General features: G+C 56.8%; 1 protein-coding gene across 1 annotated transcript in view; it reads left to right on the forward strand.

Annotated features, from left to right (window-relative positions):
• The first annotated feature begins 846 nt into the window (after positions 1-846).
• The window catches only part of EPHA8 (EPH receptor A8), a 60,157-nt gene continuing 41,124 nt past the window's right edge, over positions 847-19,879 (forward strand). Inside the window, exons 1-2 of the mRNA XM_062013197.1 lie at positions 847-928; positions 12,815-12,879. Coding sequence (XP_061869181.1) covers positions 883-928; positions 12,815-12,879 — 111 coding nt within the window. The 5' untranslated portion in view covers positions 847-882. The remainder of the gene's footprint in view (positions 929-12,814; positions 12,880-19,879) is intronic.

The raw sequence follows: 19,879 nt of genomic DNA on the forward strand, positions 1-19,879 counted from the left end.
TAGATGGGGAAACAGTCCTGACCACTGCAGGGGGCCTGCTGACAGATGCTGAGGAGCGAGGAACTCTCCTGGCTGGGCAGTTCTGGTGGCTCTGAGCAAGAGGAGCATGGAGGCCCCTCAGGGAGTGTTCCCAAGGCAGCCCAGACCCCTCTCACAGGGCACTCTTATCCAGCACCTGAGACAACTGCTGCACCCTCCCACACTCTGCTTTTGGAGAGCTTGGCCCTCTCTCAGGTGGCTGTAAGCTGGCTGGGTGCTAGCCCTGGCGTGCTGTCCTCTGCTCACGCTGCTTGAGCTCTAGGGTGAGGGGACAGTGCCTATCCCAGGACAACGTGGCATGAAAAGCACGGGGGAGGGTGTTTCTTCCTGCAGTCCCTGGCCCCACATCCTTGAGGAGAGCACACGGGGTTCCCCCTCCGTGCACAGCGGGACCCAGAGCAGAGCTCCCCGCCGGGCCGCGGCTCAGGCTGCAAGTTTGGCTCCTGGGAGCAGCAAAAATAAAGGGAGGGTGAGCGTGAGAGGCAGCGAGGGGCTGCTGGAGCCCCGGCGGGGAGGCAGCGCGGGTGCGGACGGAGGGATGCGCGGCGGCGGGGAGCGGAGCCGGCCGGCTGCGGGGCCGGTGCGGGAAGGGGGGCTCGCTGCAGAGCCCAGCAGCCCATTGGCTTGCGAGCTGTGACGGGCAGGCTGCTCCCTCCCCGCCAGCCCCCGCCCGCCTGCATGCGAGCAATGTGCGCAAAGTGCCTTTGCATTCCCCGGCGTGTGCCGTGGCTCCGGCCGCCCGCTCTCGGAGCTTCTCGGACGAGCGAGGTGGCCCCGTCCCGCTCCCGCTGGCCCCGCCACACCATGGCACGGCCACGGGGGAACCTGGCATCCTCGCTCCTGATGGTCGTCGCCTTGGCTGCGCGTCTCTCTGCCACCACCAGCGAAGGTAGGAACCGGGGTGGCCCTGGAGCGACGGGGCAGCGCTGGGGGGACCCGCGGGATGGCTGCAGACGTTCGGACGCATCTGCACGGGCTTGTTCACTCTGTGCCGGGTTTGGCTTGTCCCTGCTCCCAGGGGAGCGCGGCTCTGGGTCCCTCCCTGCCCGAGTTTGCTCATCCTGGAGCTTTTGCACCGGAGGCTAAACTTCTGAGCTGGGCAGGAGGACTTGATTTCTGCAGCGTTGCCTGCCAAGCTCTCCCTCTCCAAGGGCTCTGCTGCAGCCTGCAGGGGTGGCTGCAGAGGGGACAGGGACACAGGCACCAGCTCAGCCCCGGAGGCTGCCATTGCCGGGGCAGCGCTGTGACGGGCGGCTGTGCGGGGGCTGCGGGCAGCCGGGAGGACACTCAGGTGGGAAACTCATCACCAGGGAAAGGGCTGGAAACTTCCAAAGTGGAAGGCAGGGAGTGCAGCCGGTGATCATGTCCCGACATGCCGGTGTCAGCCGCGTCAGGCCTGCTGCCTCTGCCCAGCCGCTCTCCCCCGCAGCCCTGCAGCCCCCCAGCCCCCCTCAGCCTCGGCAGCGCTGCTCCTGCCGCCTGCACCCACCCGCTCGTTGCCTCCTCCTGCACTGGCAGCTCCAGCACTGGCTGCTTCCCCGTGCTGCTGAGCCTCAGCACCAGAGATCTGCCATTCTCGCTCCCGAGCGTGTCCTTGGCACCGGCAGCAGCATCTTTCCTCCCTTCTGCTATGCCTGAGAGCCACGGCCAGCACCAGCCTTCTGCAGCCGGCCCCAAGCGCCGCTGTCCCCACCTGGTAGTGGCAGTGGGATCCTTCCCTTCTCCTGCCCATCAGCCCTGAGACACGCTGGGGCCCAGGGGCTGCTGCTGTGGTGCCTCGTGCGCTCTGCGGCACCCCGGTCAGCTGGATCCTGCTGCCCGCTGCCATCTTCCAACACCCACCCACACCACCCCTCTCTCCCTCACCTCTAGTACCCACTCTCAGCTATTTGCAGCTCCTCACCCTATATTCTGTCTCTTCCTGGCCCTCCTCAGGCACCTTTCCCCATGCACTCTCCTGCCCTTGCAGGGGGATGCGTTGGGCTCTCGCTGCCGGGGATGAGACCGCAGCCCCTGACACGTCCAGCCTTTGCTCAGCCCCAGCTCCCCGTGCCCCAAGCGCTGGGCAGAGTGCAGTGTAGGATGGTACCTGTGCTGCCTCGGGCTCTTGGTGCAGCAGGGTGGATTGGGCTGAGGCTGAGGCCTCTTTGCTTTCCTCTGCGGAGGAGCTCGCTGCCTGCCGGGCGGGTATTGTGGTGTCTATAAGGACAACCAGGCCTCAGACCGCTGGCTGCTGCTCCTCAGCTGCCAAAGAACTCCTTTTGCCACAAGACTGTTTTCTGGCAAGGTAAGAGCTGATCTCACGTGCAGCTTTGGTCAGGGGATGAGTGGGGCTGAGGAAGCCCGAGCGGGCTGGCTCTGCTCAGGACAAAGCGTGGAGCCTCGCAGAGCTGGTGCTGCTCTGTCATCCAGTCACAGAATCGTTGTGATGCTTGGAAAAGATCATCGAGTCTAGTCCCCCACCTCACACTGCCAAACCCACCCACGGCCCTCAACACCTCAGCTGTGTGTCTGTTAGGGGTGGGGATGCCACCGCCTGCCCTGGGGCTGCTGCTGGCGCTGCGGGTGCCGGGGCCGTGCTCTGCGCCGATGGAGGGCAGCGGCTGCCCCCCGGGCCCCGGGGATGTGGATCAGGCATCTCGGGGTGTCAGGGCTGTGAGTGGCAGTGGCCACGAGTGGGGCTGGGGCTGGAGAGGCTGGAAGGTGCTGCCCATCCCCTGGGTCAATGGGGAATGCGCTGGGTTCTACAGCGCCCGGCACACGCGGGCACGGCGCGAGGACGTAGCGTGGGGCACAGAGCTGCCCCATTGTCACTGACCATGGCCTCTGCCTCGGCCACAGCCGCTGTCTGCTGCTGCCCAGCGAGCCCAGCACACATCTGGGAGCCACAGGGTAGAAAACTCCAGCCACAAAGCAAATGAGAGGCTGGAGCGCGCTGCGCCCGCTTGTGCGTGCTGGGAGGCGATCACTGCAGAAAGACCCGTGTTACCCCAAACAAATGGCTCCAGTCTGATGCTCTTCCCCTTCCAAGAGCTCCCAGCACCTTTCCCTTCCCCATAAGATTTGTCCCAAGGAGATTTGAGCTGATATCTTTGTATTCCTTCCAGTCTTGCGTGCGGCGGGAGGAAAAGGGAATGGCCGTTCCAGGTGAAATCCCCTCACTCAGCCATTGTGGAGCCCATTGAAAGCCAAGTCTCAGCCTGGTTTTGCTTTGTTTTCTAGATGGGTGAAATTTTGCAGCATGTGGAAGATTTGGAGAAGTGGGGATGGGGGTGAAAAAATGGTCTGAAATTGTGAAATGGAAGCGGGGAGGTAGGAAAGTTGTTTTCAATCAGGCGGCGGCGGAGGGAGATGTTTCCAGTGCTACACACCCAGCAGCACAGGCAGAACCATTCCAGCTGAGGTTTTGTGTGACACCACGAACTGAAATTAAATCATAAACCACCAAATATCTTTGTGATATTGGCAAGAAAAGCAGGTGAGCTGAAAGTGCCACGTCGAAGGCTTGGGGCGGGCGGTGACGGGATTGTCTTTTCTGCCTGCAAATGGCACTTCCAGTGCTGCTGCTGGGGTTTGCTGCCTCCCAGGTGATCCTTTCCCCCTAAAAGGTGATTTTTTTTTAAGGATCTTTGGGATATTTCATTAGTGGTGCTGTGAGATATTCAGCCTGTCCCCTCAGATGTGACGGGCAGCCTTCCTCCCCATCGCAGCGTGAGGAGGTGAGCTGGGCTGGTGCCTCGGTGAGGAACAGGGTGCAGCAGGGAAATGGGGCTCGGGCACATCTCCCCCAGCATTTCAGGGCATGGCAAAGGCCAACAGAGCCCGGCTGCCGTAGTGGGGAGGACGCAGAGCAAGCGGGATGAGGCGCGGGAGAGCATCGGGGTCCTGGGGAAGCGCCAGCGGCTCACGGCAGCGGCGGAGCGGGGCCAAAGGGAGAGTTTGTGGCAGCTTTCCCCGCTAATCTCTCGGTTGTAATCTCATTAATTGCCCCTGTGCTCAAACAGGAGGGGGAAAAAAAAGAGGCAAAGAAACTCATCTGTGCGCTTATTCAAGGACACTTTTCTGCCGCAGCACCGCCGGAGTCGGGGCTCTGAAAGGGAGAGCAAATCGCTCCTCCAGGTGTAAAAGGGCTGCGAGGATGCCGTGTTCCCTCCCCAGAACACGAAACAAGAGGGTTGAGGCACTTTCGGTGATGGGAGGATGGAGAAGCGTTAGTTTAAATCAGGGGGTGATTCGATCTGTGTTTGGGGCAAGAGAGAAAAAGAGGCTGCTGATCCTTCGTGGGGTGTGTCATTAATTGATTGCTCCCAAAATGCTGAGAGAAAGCAAACGCTGGCACGGTTTGAGAGAGGCTCGTGGGGATGCATTTGTGGTCTGCTCTTCGTTTCCATTCTCCAGGCGCCGAGAGCTTCATAAAACTTCAGGGGAAAAAAAAAACAAATCAAACGTCCCAATCTGCGGGGAAAGAAAAAAAGTGACCCAAGGGCACGGGAAAAATCCCCTGAGCTGGGAGCATCGGCTCAGTCCTCCTTGAAGCCCTGCTCCCTGAGGCCACGGTGAAAATAAACGGGCACCCATTTCGGAGTGCGAGCAGAGCCGGTGAATCCGAATTTAACCGCCAGTGAAAACGCCGAGAAATGACTTGAGGGATGAAGGAGTTCCCTGGGTCTGGGGAGTGGGGTTTTTTTTCCCGATTGCTGAGAAATGATTAGGAAAAAATATTTCACCTAAAAGGAAAATTAAAATAACGTTAAAACGGTTAAAAGGGAACGAATGGCATCCCCGGGAGCTGGCCGGGCGGGGAGCCGGGGAGCAGCGGTGCCGGGTGTCCCGCCGGGCGGTGAGGGCTGGTCCTCACACCCCGACACCTCCCGCACCTCCGCTCTTTGTTTTGGTCGGGTCCTGTGTTTCCTTCTCCGGTGCTGCCGCCTTTATCTCCAGGGGCACATCCATTCATATGATAACTCTATTCATCCCCTGACAGGTTTTTTGATAGTTCATTCTCTTAACCCCCACAGCCTGTTTGCACGGCCAACACTCAAAATTACCCCTCCGTCAGCGGGATGCAATTAACCCCTTCAGCCCTGCTAGCTCAAAAGTGATCGCAGTTGTATTTCCCCCCCACACACCCCTCCTGTGTCCTGCCCGTGTGGATGTGCGCTGCTTCGGGTCAGAAATACCCACACCTGGATCAGGTCCAGCCTCGCTGATACAGCCTGATGAGCCGTGTCTGGCCCAGGGATGCCCCTCACAAAGGTATTCAACATTTATCCCAAGCCCTCAGCCATGTCAGACCCGTCCCTGACTTTAACAACTCGTTCCAACGGCTCATCAGCCTCAGCCTTGACAAGAAAAAATCGGAGCCTTCTTTTCCCTAACACGAATTTGCCTGGCTTTCACCTTCCAGCCATTTGTTCTTGTTAGCTGTTCTTGCTCCGTTCAAGAGCCTCTATTTTTCTGCTGTGACAATACTCTGAGTGCCACCGGCTGCCTCTCACCTCTCCTGGGCACAAGCAGATTGAGCTCGGCAGGTTCCTCTCTCTCTCTCTCATACGTTTTTTTTCCCTCCAGCCCCGGTATCACAGTTGTTCCCGTGGTATCTTCTGCTCTGGCTCCAGTTTCTCATATTTAAGATGCCTTAACCATGTGAGTGAGTGGTGGACAGAGCAGCACCAGAGGCACACACCAGCCCCCTCCGTGGGTGAAATAGCTTTCATGTGATTTCCCTCCCAAACGGTGTTTCAGGATCTTTGGGGTATTTAATGAATGAGACAGCCTGTCCCCTCAAACGTGATGGGTTTGTTGGTTTTTTTCCCTGTATTACTATTTCTTTTTGCCTGTGAGAATGTGCTGGTTTAAAAAGCTGCTTTTAACAGAGCAAATAATTGCCTTTAAAAGGAATTCACCGGCTTTTAAAATGTCGCCGGGGTACAAACAGCTAAGCAAGGTTTAGGCTGGCCAACTGGTGTGAGAGCAAAAGACAGCCTCAGAGAAATTAGAGGGAAAGCATCCAACAGCCTGAAAAACTGCCACCCAAAGCCCCTTCAGATAATCCAGATCAGTGAGCACATCTGCAAAAAACCCCACGATTCCCCGGCGAGTCCTCCACAAAGGATAAAGCTCAATTTTGCCCTTGCCAGGGCTGTTGGGATGCAGGAATCAGAGGGTAGGGCAGGGCATCTTCTTCAGGTCACTGCTGATGGGAGCAGATCTCCAGTGCCAGGGTGAGCTGGGAAATGGCTGCGAGTGCCCCGGTTTTGGAGCAGGAGATAACGGAGACAGCACAGCAGCCGACAGGTGGGGAGTGGAAACGCTGAGATGCTGTGGGATCAGGTGCTGGGATGGCATCAGGGGCTTGCCTGACATGAGCTTCCATTCCCCCAAAAATGCAGCAGAAGGCAGAAGCCTCAGTGGCTAAAGCTGCAAACGCAGTTGTGTCTGTTTTGCTACAGCAAACAAATGTCAGGGAAGAGAAGAGTGGGAAGTGCCGTGAGGACACACACACAAACCCTGCTGCAGAGCGCTCCCTTTCCTCCAGGCCTGCACCACACAGGTTGTGCTCACCTTTGCGAGCAGGAGGAGTGTGTTTTGTGTTCATAAACCATCCTGTGTCATTTTCAGAGTGTCAGGATATTGTTTTGCTGGCGGCCTGAGCCCTTCAGCCTGTCCCTGCAGCTCGGTGGAGACTGGGAAATGCTGGTCCGGGTGCAGGACTGTTAGTTGTTTTGCCAGCTCCTGACTTTGGGGCCACTGGTCAGGGATGGAAGAAGCTGTCCTTAGAGTGTGGGGGTTGAAGGGATTAGCTCTGGCAGGGCTGTAGCAGGGGTGGCTGTACAAGGTGTGGGCTCCTCTGCTGACGGACGGGTCGATGTCATCTTGGGGGACATTGTGCTGGAGAGGGCTCACAGCTCCCAAATGATCAAACCCAGACCTGGGGATTCCAGGTCTGCAGAGCCCTTCTGAGGGGCTGCAGGGTCCCTCCAGCTGCCCTGGGTGCTCCTCAGTGCCTGCTCCCTGCCCAGCCTCGCCGTGCTCCTGCTCCTTTCCCTGCTCACGTCGGATGTTTCCATGGAATTTCTTGCCTCCCCTGACCTTTCTCACCCCCCCTCCCCATCCCCAGAGCCTTCCCACCTCCTCCTCTGGCTTCTGCCCTGAATTACAAGCAGCCCAGCAGCCCCTTGAGCCCAAAATAGCTCCTTCCCCACTGTCATGAGCTCCTGGACCAGGGACACGGAACTCAGCCTTCCTCTGAGCCTCGGCTGTGGCCCCACACACCCCATCCTCGAGCCCTGGGACCCTGCACACAGAACCAGGCACCTCAACCCGAGTAGGAAACACAACCATTCCCCTTCTCTATTTGCTCAGCCATATTTCTGAAAGGCAACCTTTTTGTTTCGTTTGGCTTTAGATGTGTTTAGGTTTTTGGTGGGGTTTCCCCCCCCCATCCCCCACGCTGTGTAATTTCGAGGCTGTTTAGCCTTGGAAACACTTTATTCAAGGTGTTTTGTTTTGTTTCTTCTCTTTTTTCGTTGTGTTTTTGGTCCATTTCATGCCACCTCAGTCCCACCACAGCTTACACTCTCACGTTGATGCATTATCTTACACAGTGTCACGCAGGGCCTGGAAGGACCAGGTCCATCATTTCATTTTGCAAACCCGAGCTGGGGCTTCTCTTTTTTGTTAGCACTGATTGAACAAACAAGCTTTCTTCCTACATCAAAGTGGCTTCTGCTCCCGCTCTACTGAAAAAGGGGTGACCCTCTGGGCAGCCCTTGTGGGCATTTACCTCTCCCCACGCGTTAGGGGACGACAGAGAATGAAACACGGAAAGTTCACAGCGCCAATCTGGAGGTCTGGGAAGAAATCCTGAGATGGGAATTAGGGCACATCCAAAAAAGGCAGCAGCAGGGTTCTCACAGCAATTGTTTGAAAAGGTTTCTTCTTTCTTTTTTTCCCCTTTTAATATGATTTTTTATTGTTGCTTTGCAGCCTGGTTCTGGCACTTCCAGGAATGTGGAAATCCCACATTGCTGCTGGATTTGGTGATACCGTTGGTATCTACCCCTAGTGCTTGCCTGAATTCCCTCTCTGGGCAGCCAGTGGGTTCCTCCCTGTTCCCCATCCCCTCTGTGCCCTGTGTATGTGCAGCCCAAGGACAAGCAGCTGGTTCACAAAAGCAGCTCAGCTCCAGGTCTGGGTGCTTGGGGCGCCGGGGTGTGTTGCCCCACGCACAGCTCTGGGACAGGTAAGAGCTGACCTCTCCTCCAGGCTTGCTGCTCTCAGCTCCTGGGTTGGTGAAGCAATGATGGGGTTTTCCTTTCTTTAGAGATAAAGATTGTCCCAGGGAGAGGGAAGCTGGGAGCCCAGCATCCCATCTCCTCATGAGTGAGACACAGCTTTGTTGCTCAGCTTTGCCTCCCGAGCTGGAAAGGTCGCGGCGGGCTATTCAGCACATCCCTGGATTAAACGGTGGGACACAAACAGCTGACCCAGCCCGGCCCCACCTGCCCCTTCAAAGTCCTGCCTGAGATTAGGGGAAATGAATGCTGCTCCCTCTTGTTCCCTTCCTCTCAGGGAGCCTCTCCCTGCCCCTTTCCCATAGCCTGACCCTCTCATCCCGCTGCGGATAACCAGCGCCGTGTCGTTCCCCCGCTGCGGCCGTGGGGCTGCCGTGGGCTGTGCAGAGCTGCGTGGGGCTGTGGGAGCTGAGCCCCCTGGTCTCTGGGTAGCAGCAGTGCCTAAGTGTGCTGATAAGAGTGTAATTATCGATGCAAAAGGCGTTGCATGGGGGAGAGCCTTGCTGTGAATCTTGGGAGGCCTTTGAAGTTGTGATGGAGAGGAGCTGAAGCCCAAGGGAACGGGGCTGCTCCCACTGACCCTTCCTCCCCATGCCTGCACTACAAAGCCCCTGCCTGGGAGGGAGATGGTGGAGTAATTAGAGTGAGGATCGCAGTGGGTTAACAATTAGTGAGGGCCCAGTGCTCTTCTAGAGGCTGGTGCTCAGCACATGCCCCAGCATGTCACCCTGGGCTTGTCTCACCACCCCACCATGCACCCCTGGGTGGGCTGAGAGCTCAGAGCCCCCTGTGCTGGGCAGCTGTGGCTCCCACATCTCTGCCACGTGTGGGCTGTGGGACCCTGAGGCTTCTCTGTGTGCAGGAGCCGTGGTCAGTCACCAGCACAAGCGCTTGGAAGGGTTTCTGAGCACTCTATAGGTACAGGCACATGGCAAGAGTGTGTGGACGCAGGCAGAGTGCACATCCTCTGGCTGCCACTCCCTGCCTCAGCTTCCTCACTCACCCCAGGCCATTTGGTAGGTACAGGGATGGGTATGGATATGGTTTCAGCTACAAATTTAAACAGAGGTGTGCAAATCAATGTGTACATCCACATCACTGCCCCAGGCACACACTTAGTCTTTCACCCCTGCATAACCTGCATCTCTGCCGCCGCAGCATGTGCTGCTCACGCCACGATACAGGACCCAGCTTCATAAGGGAGGTCTCCCTTGCATGAGGCTCCATCTCAAGACCCAGTTGGCACTGGGGAAGCGACCTGCTCTCTCCTAGGTGCTTCCATTTGAACGGGCAATCAGGCTTGACAGCTTTTCCACCAGTGCAAGAATTTCCCCTGACACCTCCTGGTGTTTTGGCTCAATACAACGAGTCCAAGGCCAAAGCACAGAATAGGGGAAACACAAAATGGTGCTCAGGGAAACAAAATGGAGCTCACAGTTTGAGACTGATACGTGCAGACAGTCCATAACATCCAACAGAATTGCCCAGCTGTAGGAGAGGGGTCTCCCAAACTGGCATGTTTTCTGAAAGGAGTCCTTTGTGGTGGCCTCACTCACCCTCCAGCATCAAGGGAGGGCTCTTTGAGCATTGGTGCAGGGGGCTGGAAGGGGCTCTTCCTGCTGGTGATGCAGCAAGTTCCCTTCAGTGTTGGTCTGTAGCCTGTCCCTGAAATGGAAGGTTGAGTTTTGGGGGGAAATATTGGGCTCCCCATCTCCGAGCACGGCAGTGAGGGTGCTGCTGGATGGCTGCTCACAGCCACGCCGTGACTCACCCCCAGAGCCCTCAGCCTTTGTGCCTGTGCTGTGGGGCTTCACCCCTCGGGCTCTTCATGCACTTGGCTGAAGTGCTTGCTGAGGAATAAAAGGGATAACTTATCTCTCTTCCTGCAAAGAGGCAGGAGGAGCAATCTGCTCCAGGGGCGTGTGGCAGCGGATGCAGGCGCGTGGAGCTGTTTGTTCAGTGAAGCACCCGCAAGGACAGGCAGCTCCTTCCTTTCTGGGAAGGTTGGGTGACAACCATATGGTCCACACAGTGGGATGGGCTGCAGCAAGCTGGCTCCAGGCTCCCCCACACCACGACAAGCCTGGGGAGCGTCCCACCGTGCCCGCTCCATCTCAGCATCGCTCCTCACGGTGCGACGCTCCATCTGGACCCCAGTCTGTGCAGGCTCCTTGTGCTGCAAAGGAGAGCGAGGAGAGGCAGCTGCCTCCATCCCTGAGCATCCCAGCGTGGGAAAGAGGGTGCAGAAAGCACGGTGGGGAGGGGAGACAGGGTCTGCAAAAGCAATCCCCTCCCCACAGCCTGCCCGCTGAGGGTCACCGGGACCGTGCTCCTGCGCTGCGAGCGGGGAAACTCCCAGGCCTGGGCTCCTGCTGGGCGAATTACCCAGGGAAAATAGGCAGAAAATCTTCAGATTAACAATAACAAATAAAAATGGATTTGAGATCTGCGAGGTAATTACTCCGTGCTGAGGGCAAGGGGCCTCTGCAGCAGTGGGAGCAGCACCACGCAGGGAGTGGAGGGGCTCGGCCTGCTGTTGGGCCAACGGAGTCACACACAAGCCCTGCAAATTCTTTCAAATTGTTCTGCTAACATTAATAAATGCCTCAAAAGCTCCTAATCTGCTCTGTCAGGAGCATGACGTCCGGGTGTTTCACAGCCAGCTCACGTCTCTGCTCCTCTCTCCTCCCCCCCTCCTCTGCTCCCTCTGCCTGCCTGGTAATAGTCAATGGACGTGGCACCGGTTCCTCGGGCTGCTGGACCCGCACCACGCTGGGCACAGCCTCTGTCAGGGCTGTCACAACGTGCCCTGTCGTCACCACAACAGGCTGGTGCCTTGTGCTGACACCAACCTTCCCTTCAGAGCTCGGGGACCAGCTCAGGGAGTCACCTCAAGGGGCACTTTGGTGCTTCTCGGTGGTGAGGGAAGCGGCTTGTCCCAGTTGCAGCCTCCAGCGTGGGCTCCACTGAACTGGGGTGTACTGGGGAGAGTGGGAGGCACCAGAGCTGCTGCTGGTCAGGGGTGTGGGGCATGTGCTGGTGTGGGTGACCACTGTAGGGACCCCTAAGGGTCAGAGCACCGTGTCAGCACCCTCCTTCCAGCTGCTGTCCCCCAGGAGCTGTGGCACAGGCTCCTTCCCCAGGGGCTGAGCGTGTTGTGGGGTTATCAGGCAGCAGCAAGGCTCTGCCCTTCATGATGCTTCAGGAAGCTGGGGAGGGGCTGAGGGAATGGGGGTGTTGAGCCTGGAGAAGAGGAGGCTGAGGGCAGCCAGCAGCACTCTCTGACACTCCCTGCCAGGAGGCTGCAGGGAGCTGGGGGTCGGGCTCTGCTCCCCAGCCATGAATGACAGGACAAGGGCAAATGGGCTGCAGCTGCCCCAGGGGAGGTTGAGGCTGGAGCTGAGGCAGAACTGTTTCCCTGAGAGGGGTGTGAGCCCCTGTGCCAGGCTGCCCAGGGAGCTGGGGGAGTGCCCAGCCCTGGAGGGATCCCAAAGGCGTGGGGTGAGGTGCTGAGGCTGTGGGTCAGTGCTGGGCTGGGCAGGGTGAGGGCAGGGCTGGGACTTGATAGTCTGAAAGGCCTTTTCCAACCAAAACTATTCTATTCTGTGATTCTAGGATCTGAGTGTGTAGCTCACAGGCAGCTGATGACAGCCAGAGCAGCTCACTCCACACACACACACTGATGCTGTGGCATCCCCCTCCCCGCATGCACCCACCACAGAGGCTCCCACAGGAAGCTCCTGAGCGCCTTCAAAGGCATCCCCACCCTTCTCCTACAGAAGCTGCTCCCATCTCCTTGCAGATTTGCCTGTGTCCCCTCTTTAGGCTGGGTTCCTGGCAGTGGCTGGGCTTTTGAAGGGTTGCCTTTGATGGGCTTCCCTCACACAGCCTGTCCCCCACTGTCCTCTGCAGTGGGGTGGCAGCCAGGACCTTGGGGGGTCACTTTGTGCCAGAGTCAGGCACTGTGGTGTGTAATTACAGCAGCTGCTGGAGGGCAAACTTCAAACTGGGGATGCTGGGAGGGATGTGAGCTGAAAAGGCTCAGCAGAGCCTCTGAAGGAGAAGTTTCCCAGTGAGGAACGATGCTGCAATTGCATCTGTGTTTGCCCAGGGTGGAACTGATGGACAACCTGTTGCCTAGAGTTTGTTTCTGCAGCTCCTCCTGCCTTTGCATCCCCTCCAACCTGCTGTTTGCAGCCTCTCTCCACCAAAAAGCCACAGTGCTGTCAGTCCTACAGCCAGGACTGACACAGCCCCATCCCATCTGTGTCCCCAGCCAACAACTCTGGGTGACATCATTTGTGCCACCCTCTCCTTCAGTGTCTGCCTCAGTTGCAGCCCTGGCAGCAGCCCCATGGGGTTGATGGGACAATCAGGCAAGTGGGGTGTGAGGAAGGGTTGCTGTGGTGACTTGGGTCCTTGTCCCTTGGGGATGGGGAGGAACCTTTCTGACACAGTGCTTTGCTCCTGTTTTGCAGTGAACTTGCTCGACACGTCAACAATCCCAGGGGACTGGGGCTGGATGACTTATCCCTCACATGGGGTAAGTATGAAGCAACTGTTGGCAGTGGGGGACTCCAATGGGATGGGTCTCACTTGGGCAGGATGGATGGACATCTCAGCCCCAGAGTGGATGGACATCCCATTCCCAGGGTGTACAGACATCCCAGCCCAGGGTGGACAGACATCCCAGCCCCAGGGTGGACAGACATCCCAGCCCCAGGGTGGATGGACATCCCAGCCCCAGGCTGGACCGACATCCCAGCCCCAGGGTGGATGGACATCTCAGCCCCAGAGTGGACAGACATCCAAGCCCCAGGCTGGACAGACATCCCAGCCCCAGGGTGGATGGACATCCCAGCCCCAGGCTGGACAGACATCCCAGCCCCAGGGTGGACAGACATCCCATTCCCAGGGTGGACAGACATCCCATTCCCAGGGTGGATGGACATCCCATTCCCAGGGTGGATGGACATCCCAGCCCCAGGGTGGACAGACATCCCAGCCTCTTTTGATGGGGCAAAGAGAACGTGTCTGCTGGGAAAATGACAGCCTGTGAGACTATCAGTGAGATGTGGATGGTTTGGAAATGCCATCTAACTCTCCATGTCCTCTGGTTGGTTGTTGACCAGGTCCTGAGCAATGAGGGAGCTCAAGAGCTGGGTTGCCCCATGGAAGTGACACAGGGAAGTGTCTCAAAGAACAGCCCCAAATGACTGGGAAGTTTTCAGCTGCCTGTAACCAGAGGAGTTTGCTGTGGGAACTGGGCAAGAGGAGCCAGGGGGAAGGTTTAGATTGGAGCTGAGGAAGAACTTTTTTACCAAGAGGGTTGTGAAGCATTGGAACAGGCTGCCCAGGGAGCTGGGGGAGTGCCCAGCCCTGGAAGGATCCCAAAGGCGTGGGGCTGAGGTGCTGAGGCTGTGGGTCAGTGCTGGGCTGGGCAGGGTGAGGGCAGGGCTGGGGCTGCAACAGCTTCAAGGGCTTGAACAACCCAGATGATTCTGTGAGTTTATGGCTCCTTACAGGGAAGGGGGGTGTAGAAGCAGAGCCCTGCAGCGTGGGCAGGGGTGCTGGTGGTGGTGACCCCCACACCAGCCTGCCGTGTCTGCTGGCTGCATCCTCTCCCTTCACTCCCATGTCCACATCCAGGTTTTCCTGCTGCAGCAGCTTTCTGGAAATGATGATGGCAGAGCTGACCTGGCTGTAAGGATTTTGCTCCTTCATTTAGTGAACAGAAACAATCCCATAAACACACCTGGGACCAACTGCAAGGCACAGTGGGGCTTGCTGCATGCACGACGTGTGCAAACCTTGGGTGCCTACCTGGCTTTTTGCTGCTGTGTTGATTTTTCATGGCCACTCTTTTTCATCCCCTCTCTGAACTAAATGGTCCTAATCTTTTCAATTCCACCTCCTACAGAAATCTTCCCAGGGCTCTAATAATTCCCATTGATCTGGTGCTGGAGGCTTTCAGTCCCTGCACTGTTTGAGTGGGAGTGATCAGACCTGAGAATTCATAATAACAGCGATGATCAGATCTCTATCAGGAGTTATCATCTATAGAAATATATTAAACCATTAACTCTGCTCTAATTTTAGCAGTTTAGCTGTTGCCAAGATGACTATCCTGGAAGTGTTAATAGATTCAGAGGTACAAAGTCAGAAGGGACCGCAGAGCTAATGTGATGTGATCTCCTGCATAAATACAGCCCTTCAGACCTGACAGGTCACTTGCCTCTCAGAAAAGCCCAGCTTTAAGGAAAAAAACCCTCTCCTTGACTACAAAATTGCCAGTGGTGGTAAATCCTCAGGGCCCTGTAGTGCTGTTGTTAACAGGTCACTGTTAAAAATCCATCGCTCCGTGGGTCTGCCTGGCTTTGGTTTCCAGCTGCCAGAGCTTGTGCTGTTGCTGGGGTGAGGAAGATGTTGTCCTCTGTACGATGGTGCCCAGGCTGCCCTTGCTCTGTGGATCCCTGCCCCCTGGTCTTGCTGCTGCCATCTGATCCCAGCCCCTGCGGATCGGGGACCAGCTCTGCCTCTGCTCCCCTGGGAGGACGTTTCTGGGATGTTTTCAGGAGTGAGGGCTGCTTGCCCTTGCCCACTTCTGCTGCTGTGCCCTTCTCTGCATCCTAAGCAATTCCTCCCTCAAGTCAGACCCTCCACAGACTGCCCCAGACCCTCCTCCTTCTGAATCCTTCACCCTGAGTCCACCTCTCCAGATGCCTGTGTGGCCACATCCCAGCTGGCAGATGGGATCCAGCACATCACTGAGGTGACCAAGATGCAGATGAATCCACTTGGGCTGTCTGTCTTGGGCATGACTGGGCAGGACCTTGCAGTCCCAAAGCAGCAAAGGAACTGAGCCTACAGGTGCCTGTTCCTCACCACATCAGGGGCTTCCACAGCTGCTCATGGGGCAGCATCCTGTACTGTACATCTGCAAACCTCAGGGATGAATCCTGGCTCCCAGCCCATTAAGGCTGCCAGGTACCACAGATCAGGTGGCCACAGGGTGTTGGGGCTGGCTTACAACTCAGTCACTGCTGAGGTGACCCTGCACCACAGCAGATGAACAGCAGCCCAGCAACTGCTGAACCTCTCAAGTCTGCACCTTATTAGTGATGCTTATTAATACTGAGTGCCAAAGGTGAAAACCAAAGAGATTTGTATAACACCTAATGCCAAAGCCACCTCTTGGGCAGGTCCTGGGTAAGCCATGGGGTAACACCACTCTTTGCTTACCCTCTGCTCTCACCCAGCCTGTGGCCTGGTTACTGAGAGAACAACCACACTGCTGTGTACAAACTGCCTTGAACACCTTCAAGGAAGGTGCCTGGGGTTCAAGGTGATGTTCTTACACAAACAACTCTGCATATCTTCTTCCAGCTTGATGTTTTAACACCTCCTCTGAACACTTGGCTGGACTGTGGTCCTTCCTCCACAGGCCACTGCATTGGCATTGCATCATCCTGAAAGAGCATCTCATTTCTACTGCATCATCCTGAAAGAGCATCTCATTTCTATTGCATCATCCTGAAAGAGCATCTCATTTCTACTGCATCATCCTGAAAGAGCATCTCATTTCTACTGCATCATCCTGAAAGAGCATCTCATTTCTACTGCATCATCCTGAAAGAGCATCTCATTTCTGTACCCTCTTGCTGATCCTTCAGCTTCAGTTGCTTTTTGAGTTGTCAAATTACACCTGAGTCTTGTTGCCATCGCTGGAGAGGAGGTGGGACAGAGTGCTGGTGTCTCAGAGAAGCCAATGATTTGTCAGTGAGCAGATGCCTCCTGAGCAGCCCCTGCTCAGCCTCAGGTGGGAGAGGTGCCAGGTGATTCACAGGCTTGGGAGCTGGGGTGCACACAGCTCAGAGCTTGCTGTGATCTCTGCTCTGGGAAAGGGAGTGAGTTTGCTGGTCACCACCTCAGGAGTACTGAAGACAGGGAGGAGGTGGGCACCTCTGGCACTAAACAGCACAGAGCCCTTATCCCCAGCCTGAAGAGCTTGAGAAGGAGTTTTGTGTCTGCTGGCTGAGTCCCAGGTGCCCCCCTGCTCGCTTTCCCAGCTCCTGCATGTCCTTGTGCCCCCTCTCTTGGGGTCCTGGGGATGCCAGAAGAGGAGCATCAGGCTCAGAGCTTTCCTCCACCAGCAGTGTAAAACTGGAAGAGCATCACTTGCAAAGCCCTGGTGCTTTCATCACAGCGATGGGCAAGGTGAACTTTCCCCACAGGGAGGGGTTTTTTTCCTCTCTGGGTTTGCTGTGGCCAGGGAGAGCAGAGGAGCAGGGGGCTGGGAGCTATGGGCACAGGGAGGGTGTTCAGCCATCGTGGCCCTGGGGAGCTTCCAGGCATCAGGGAGGCATGTGTGGCCTGTTTTGACATCTCCTCTTTGGCAGACAATTAACTGAGGGGTAATTGGCTGTAATTGCCGCTCAGGGGTTTAATTGTGTGTTCCCCTCACCTCCACCCCCAGCCACGTGCAGGAAGCTGAAGGGTCACAGAGCATCCCTGTCCCCAGGGCTGCGGCTCCTCTCAATTAGAACTTCAAAGGGCTCCCGGGAGCTTTGCAGCTCATTCCATCCCCACAACAATTTCCCCTCACATTGAACATTAAACTCTTATCAGTGCCCTCAAAGAGGCTGCCCCTTCCCCTCTGTGTGGGGCTCCCCCAGCTCTCCCCAGCCCCAGTGCCCCAGTGCCCTTCTCTCCCCTCTCCTTGCTGGGCACGTGAGCCCCTGGATGGGAGGGAGCCTGATCAGCCCCTTTGCAAATTGCTTTTCTACTGACTAATTAAAAGGCTGATGAGATAAGTCAACATATTATTAATAATTATTGTATCATCTGCTTTGATTTATAAAGTCAACCAGGAAATGATTTCATTCAGACACGGGGTGTCTCAGGAGCTGCAGTGATGCTTTGCAAAAGCTAATTGTGATGGGAACACCTTGAGTGCCAGAGAAAGGCCCCTGTGCTGCCCACAGCCTCCCTCCCTGTGCCCCACAGCACCTGGGCTGCTGTCAGAGAGCTCCAGGCAGCTCCCCTGACATGCTCCATGTTGCCTTTGCTGGTGGAAGCACCAGGAAGGACCTTAGTAGGTGGTTTGCAGCTTCCCATCTCTGCCTGTCCACACCAGGATGTATCTCCAGGAGCCCCTGGACACAATTAGCTGAGAGTGTTCTTCTCTCATTCTTCAGCAGCTCAGATAGAAAACTGGCAGAAAGGCACCAAATCACCAGTCTTATGCAATATAATCATCACCAGCTTGGATGAGGGCACAGAGGGACCCTCTGCAAGTTCCCTGATGACTGGGAGCACTGGCTGATTGCCCAGAGGCTGAGCTGCCAGTCCCTGAGAGCTGGGCAGGCTGAGAGCTGGGCACAGAGGAACCTGCTGAGGGGCACCAAGGGCAGAGTCCTGCAGCTGGGGAGGAACAAGCCCATGAGCAGCACAGGCTGGGGGTGACCTGCTGGAGAGCAGCTCCAGGACAGAGACCTGGCAGTGCTGGGGGAGAACAAACTCAACATGAGCAGCAACGTGGCCTCGTGGGCAAGGGGCCAGTGGCAGCCTGGGGGCAGCAAGGAGAGTGTGGGCAGCAGGGCCAGGGAGGTTGTGCTGCCCCTCTGCTCTGCCCTGCTGAGGCCTCAGCTGGAGTCCTGTGGCCAGTGCTGGGCTCCCCAGCTGCAGAGAGACAGGGAACTGCTGCAGAGAGGCCAGTGCAGGGCCAGCAAGATGCTGAGGGGCTGGAACATGTGTGTGAGGAGGAAAGGCTGCAGCCCTGGGGCTGTTCAGCCTGGGGAAGAGGAGACTGAGAGGGAACCTTATAAATGTCCAAAGGGCAGGTGTTGAGAGGATGGGGCCAGTCCTTTTTGCTGTGGTGGCCAGTGACAGGACAGGAGGCTCCACTGGCACAGGAGGAGAAGCTCCCAGTAGCACCCAGTGCCAGGACAAGGGGTGATGGGCATGAGCTGGAACACAACAAGTGCCACTGGCACAGGAGGAGAAAGTCCTTTGGTGCTGAGGTGAGGGAGCCCTGGCCCAGGCTGCCCAGGGAGGGTGTGGAGGCTCCTTCTCAGGAGGTTTCCAACCCCACCTGGACACGTTCCTGTGCCCCCTGATCAAAAACCCTGTCCCCAGTCTGAGCTGTGCTGTGTGCTTGTCATTGCAGGGTTAGGTCTTTCCTCTCAGAGCACCAAAAGATACTGGGGCCCTCCCCTCTGCCCAGGCCATGTCTGCTCTGTGTCACTTTGATGTCCCTGTGCCATTTCTGGGCTTTCTCTCCCAACCTGGAGCCTTTTCCCAGGCCCAGGACAGCAGCGAGCTACAAGGCAACTGCCATGAAAGTCATTTCCTTAGGGAGGGGAAAAAGATGAGTAGGAATGGAACACTGGAAAATAAAGATTTAGACTAGTAATGGAGATAAAAGCTCCCAGTGCTCGTTCAGTAAAGGTGAGGTTATTGCTAATCCCCAGCTGCTGGTCACTACCAGGAGTTAATCACCTGCAGTGCAGCTCAGGATGGTTAACTGCCTGACAAATCCCTCCTTAGCCACAGCAGTGACTGATTTCATGGGGATTATCTCCATTAACACCTCCCATCTAATGATTTATAGCTGCTGGAACGTCCCCCTCCCTTTCTTCACTCCCAGGGAAGGTGGTGTGAGGGAGCTGAGGGCTCTTGGGGAGGTTTGGTAGCTCTGTGCTTGCCTTCAGGAGGAAGGGTTGTGCTGGATGTCTCAGCAGCAGCTTTGCTGTGCCAGGCAGAGCTGGCATCTCTCCTGGAAGCTGTCCCAGGGCTAGGGAGGCCCCATGGTTCTCTTCTAGGGCACCGTGGGGTTAGTGGGAGGCTGAGCTGCTGCTCCAGAGGGAGGTGGTCTCTCCCTCCCCTCCTCCTTCTCCCCTCTCTGCTGCACCACACAAGCCCTGGGAGACTCCTAAGACCTTGCTCAGGTATCTGCTGTTTGAATCTTTTGCCTTTTATAATCTGGCAAGTGTTTTTTCTCACCGGTGTTGACTTTAATTTAAACTCTTAGGCAAGGACCTGAATGCAGATGCAATCACACCCCAGCCCCTGCCCCCAGAGCCTCAGCTCCCCACCTCAATTATGATGTCCTCATTTCCTCCCACTGGGGGATCTTATCGCAGCCAGGGGGGTGGGTGAGCTTCCTTTCACAAAGGGCACTTCAAACCCTCAGTGAGAGCTGGTGCTGCTGGAGGGCAGCTGTGTGCACACTGCTGGGGCTCCCCAACCAGGCACCCGGCCTCAGAGAGTCCTTGAGCTGGCCATGAGAGCCTGTGGTCCAGGTGAAACAGCAGTATCACAGAATCTCAAGGGCTGGAAGGGACCACCAAGGGCTGCTTTGGTGGGGCTGCCAATGTAAGCACTGAGCCTGTGTCCAGCACTGATCCTCAGCCCAGGAGGTTTGGGCAGGGTGAGGGTATGGCTGGGAGGGTGCCATGGGGCAAGTCCGTGGTGTCAATGCACCGGTGCCACTGATGCTGGGCAACAGCAAGCACCACAAGGACAGCTGTGTACCTGCCTGT

The sequence above is a fragment of the Colius striatus genome, chromosome 21, assembly GCF_028858725.1.
Source record: "Colius striatus isolate bColStr4 chromosome 21, bColStr4.1.hap1, whole genome shotgun sequence".
Taxonomy (NCBI): domain Eukaryota; kingdom Metazoa; phylum Chordata; class Aves; order Coliiformes; family Coliidae; genus Colius; species Colius striatus.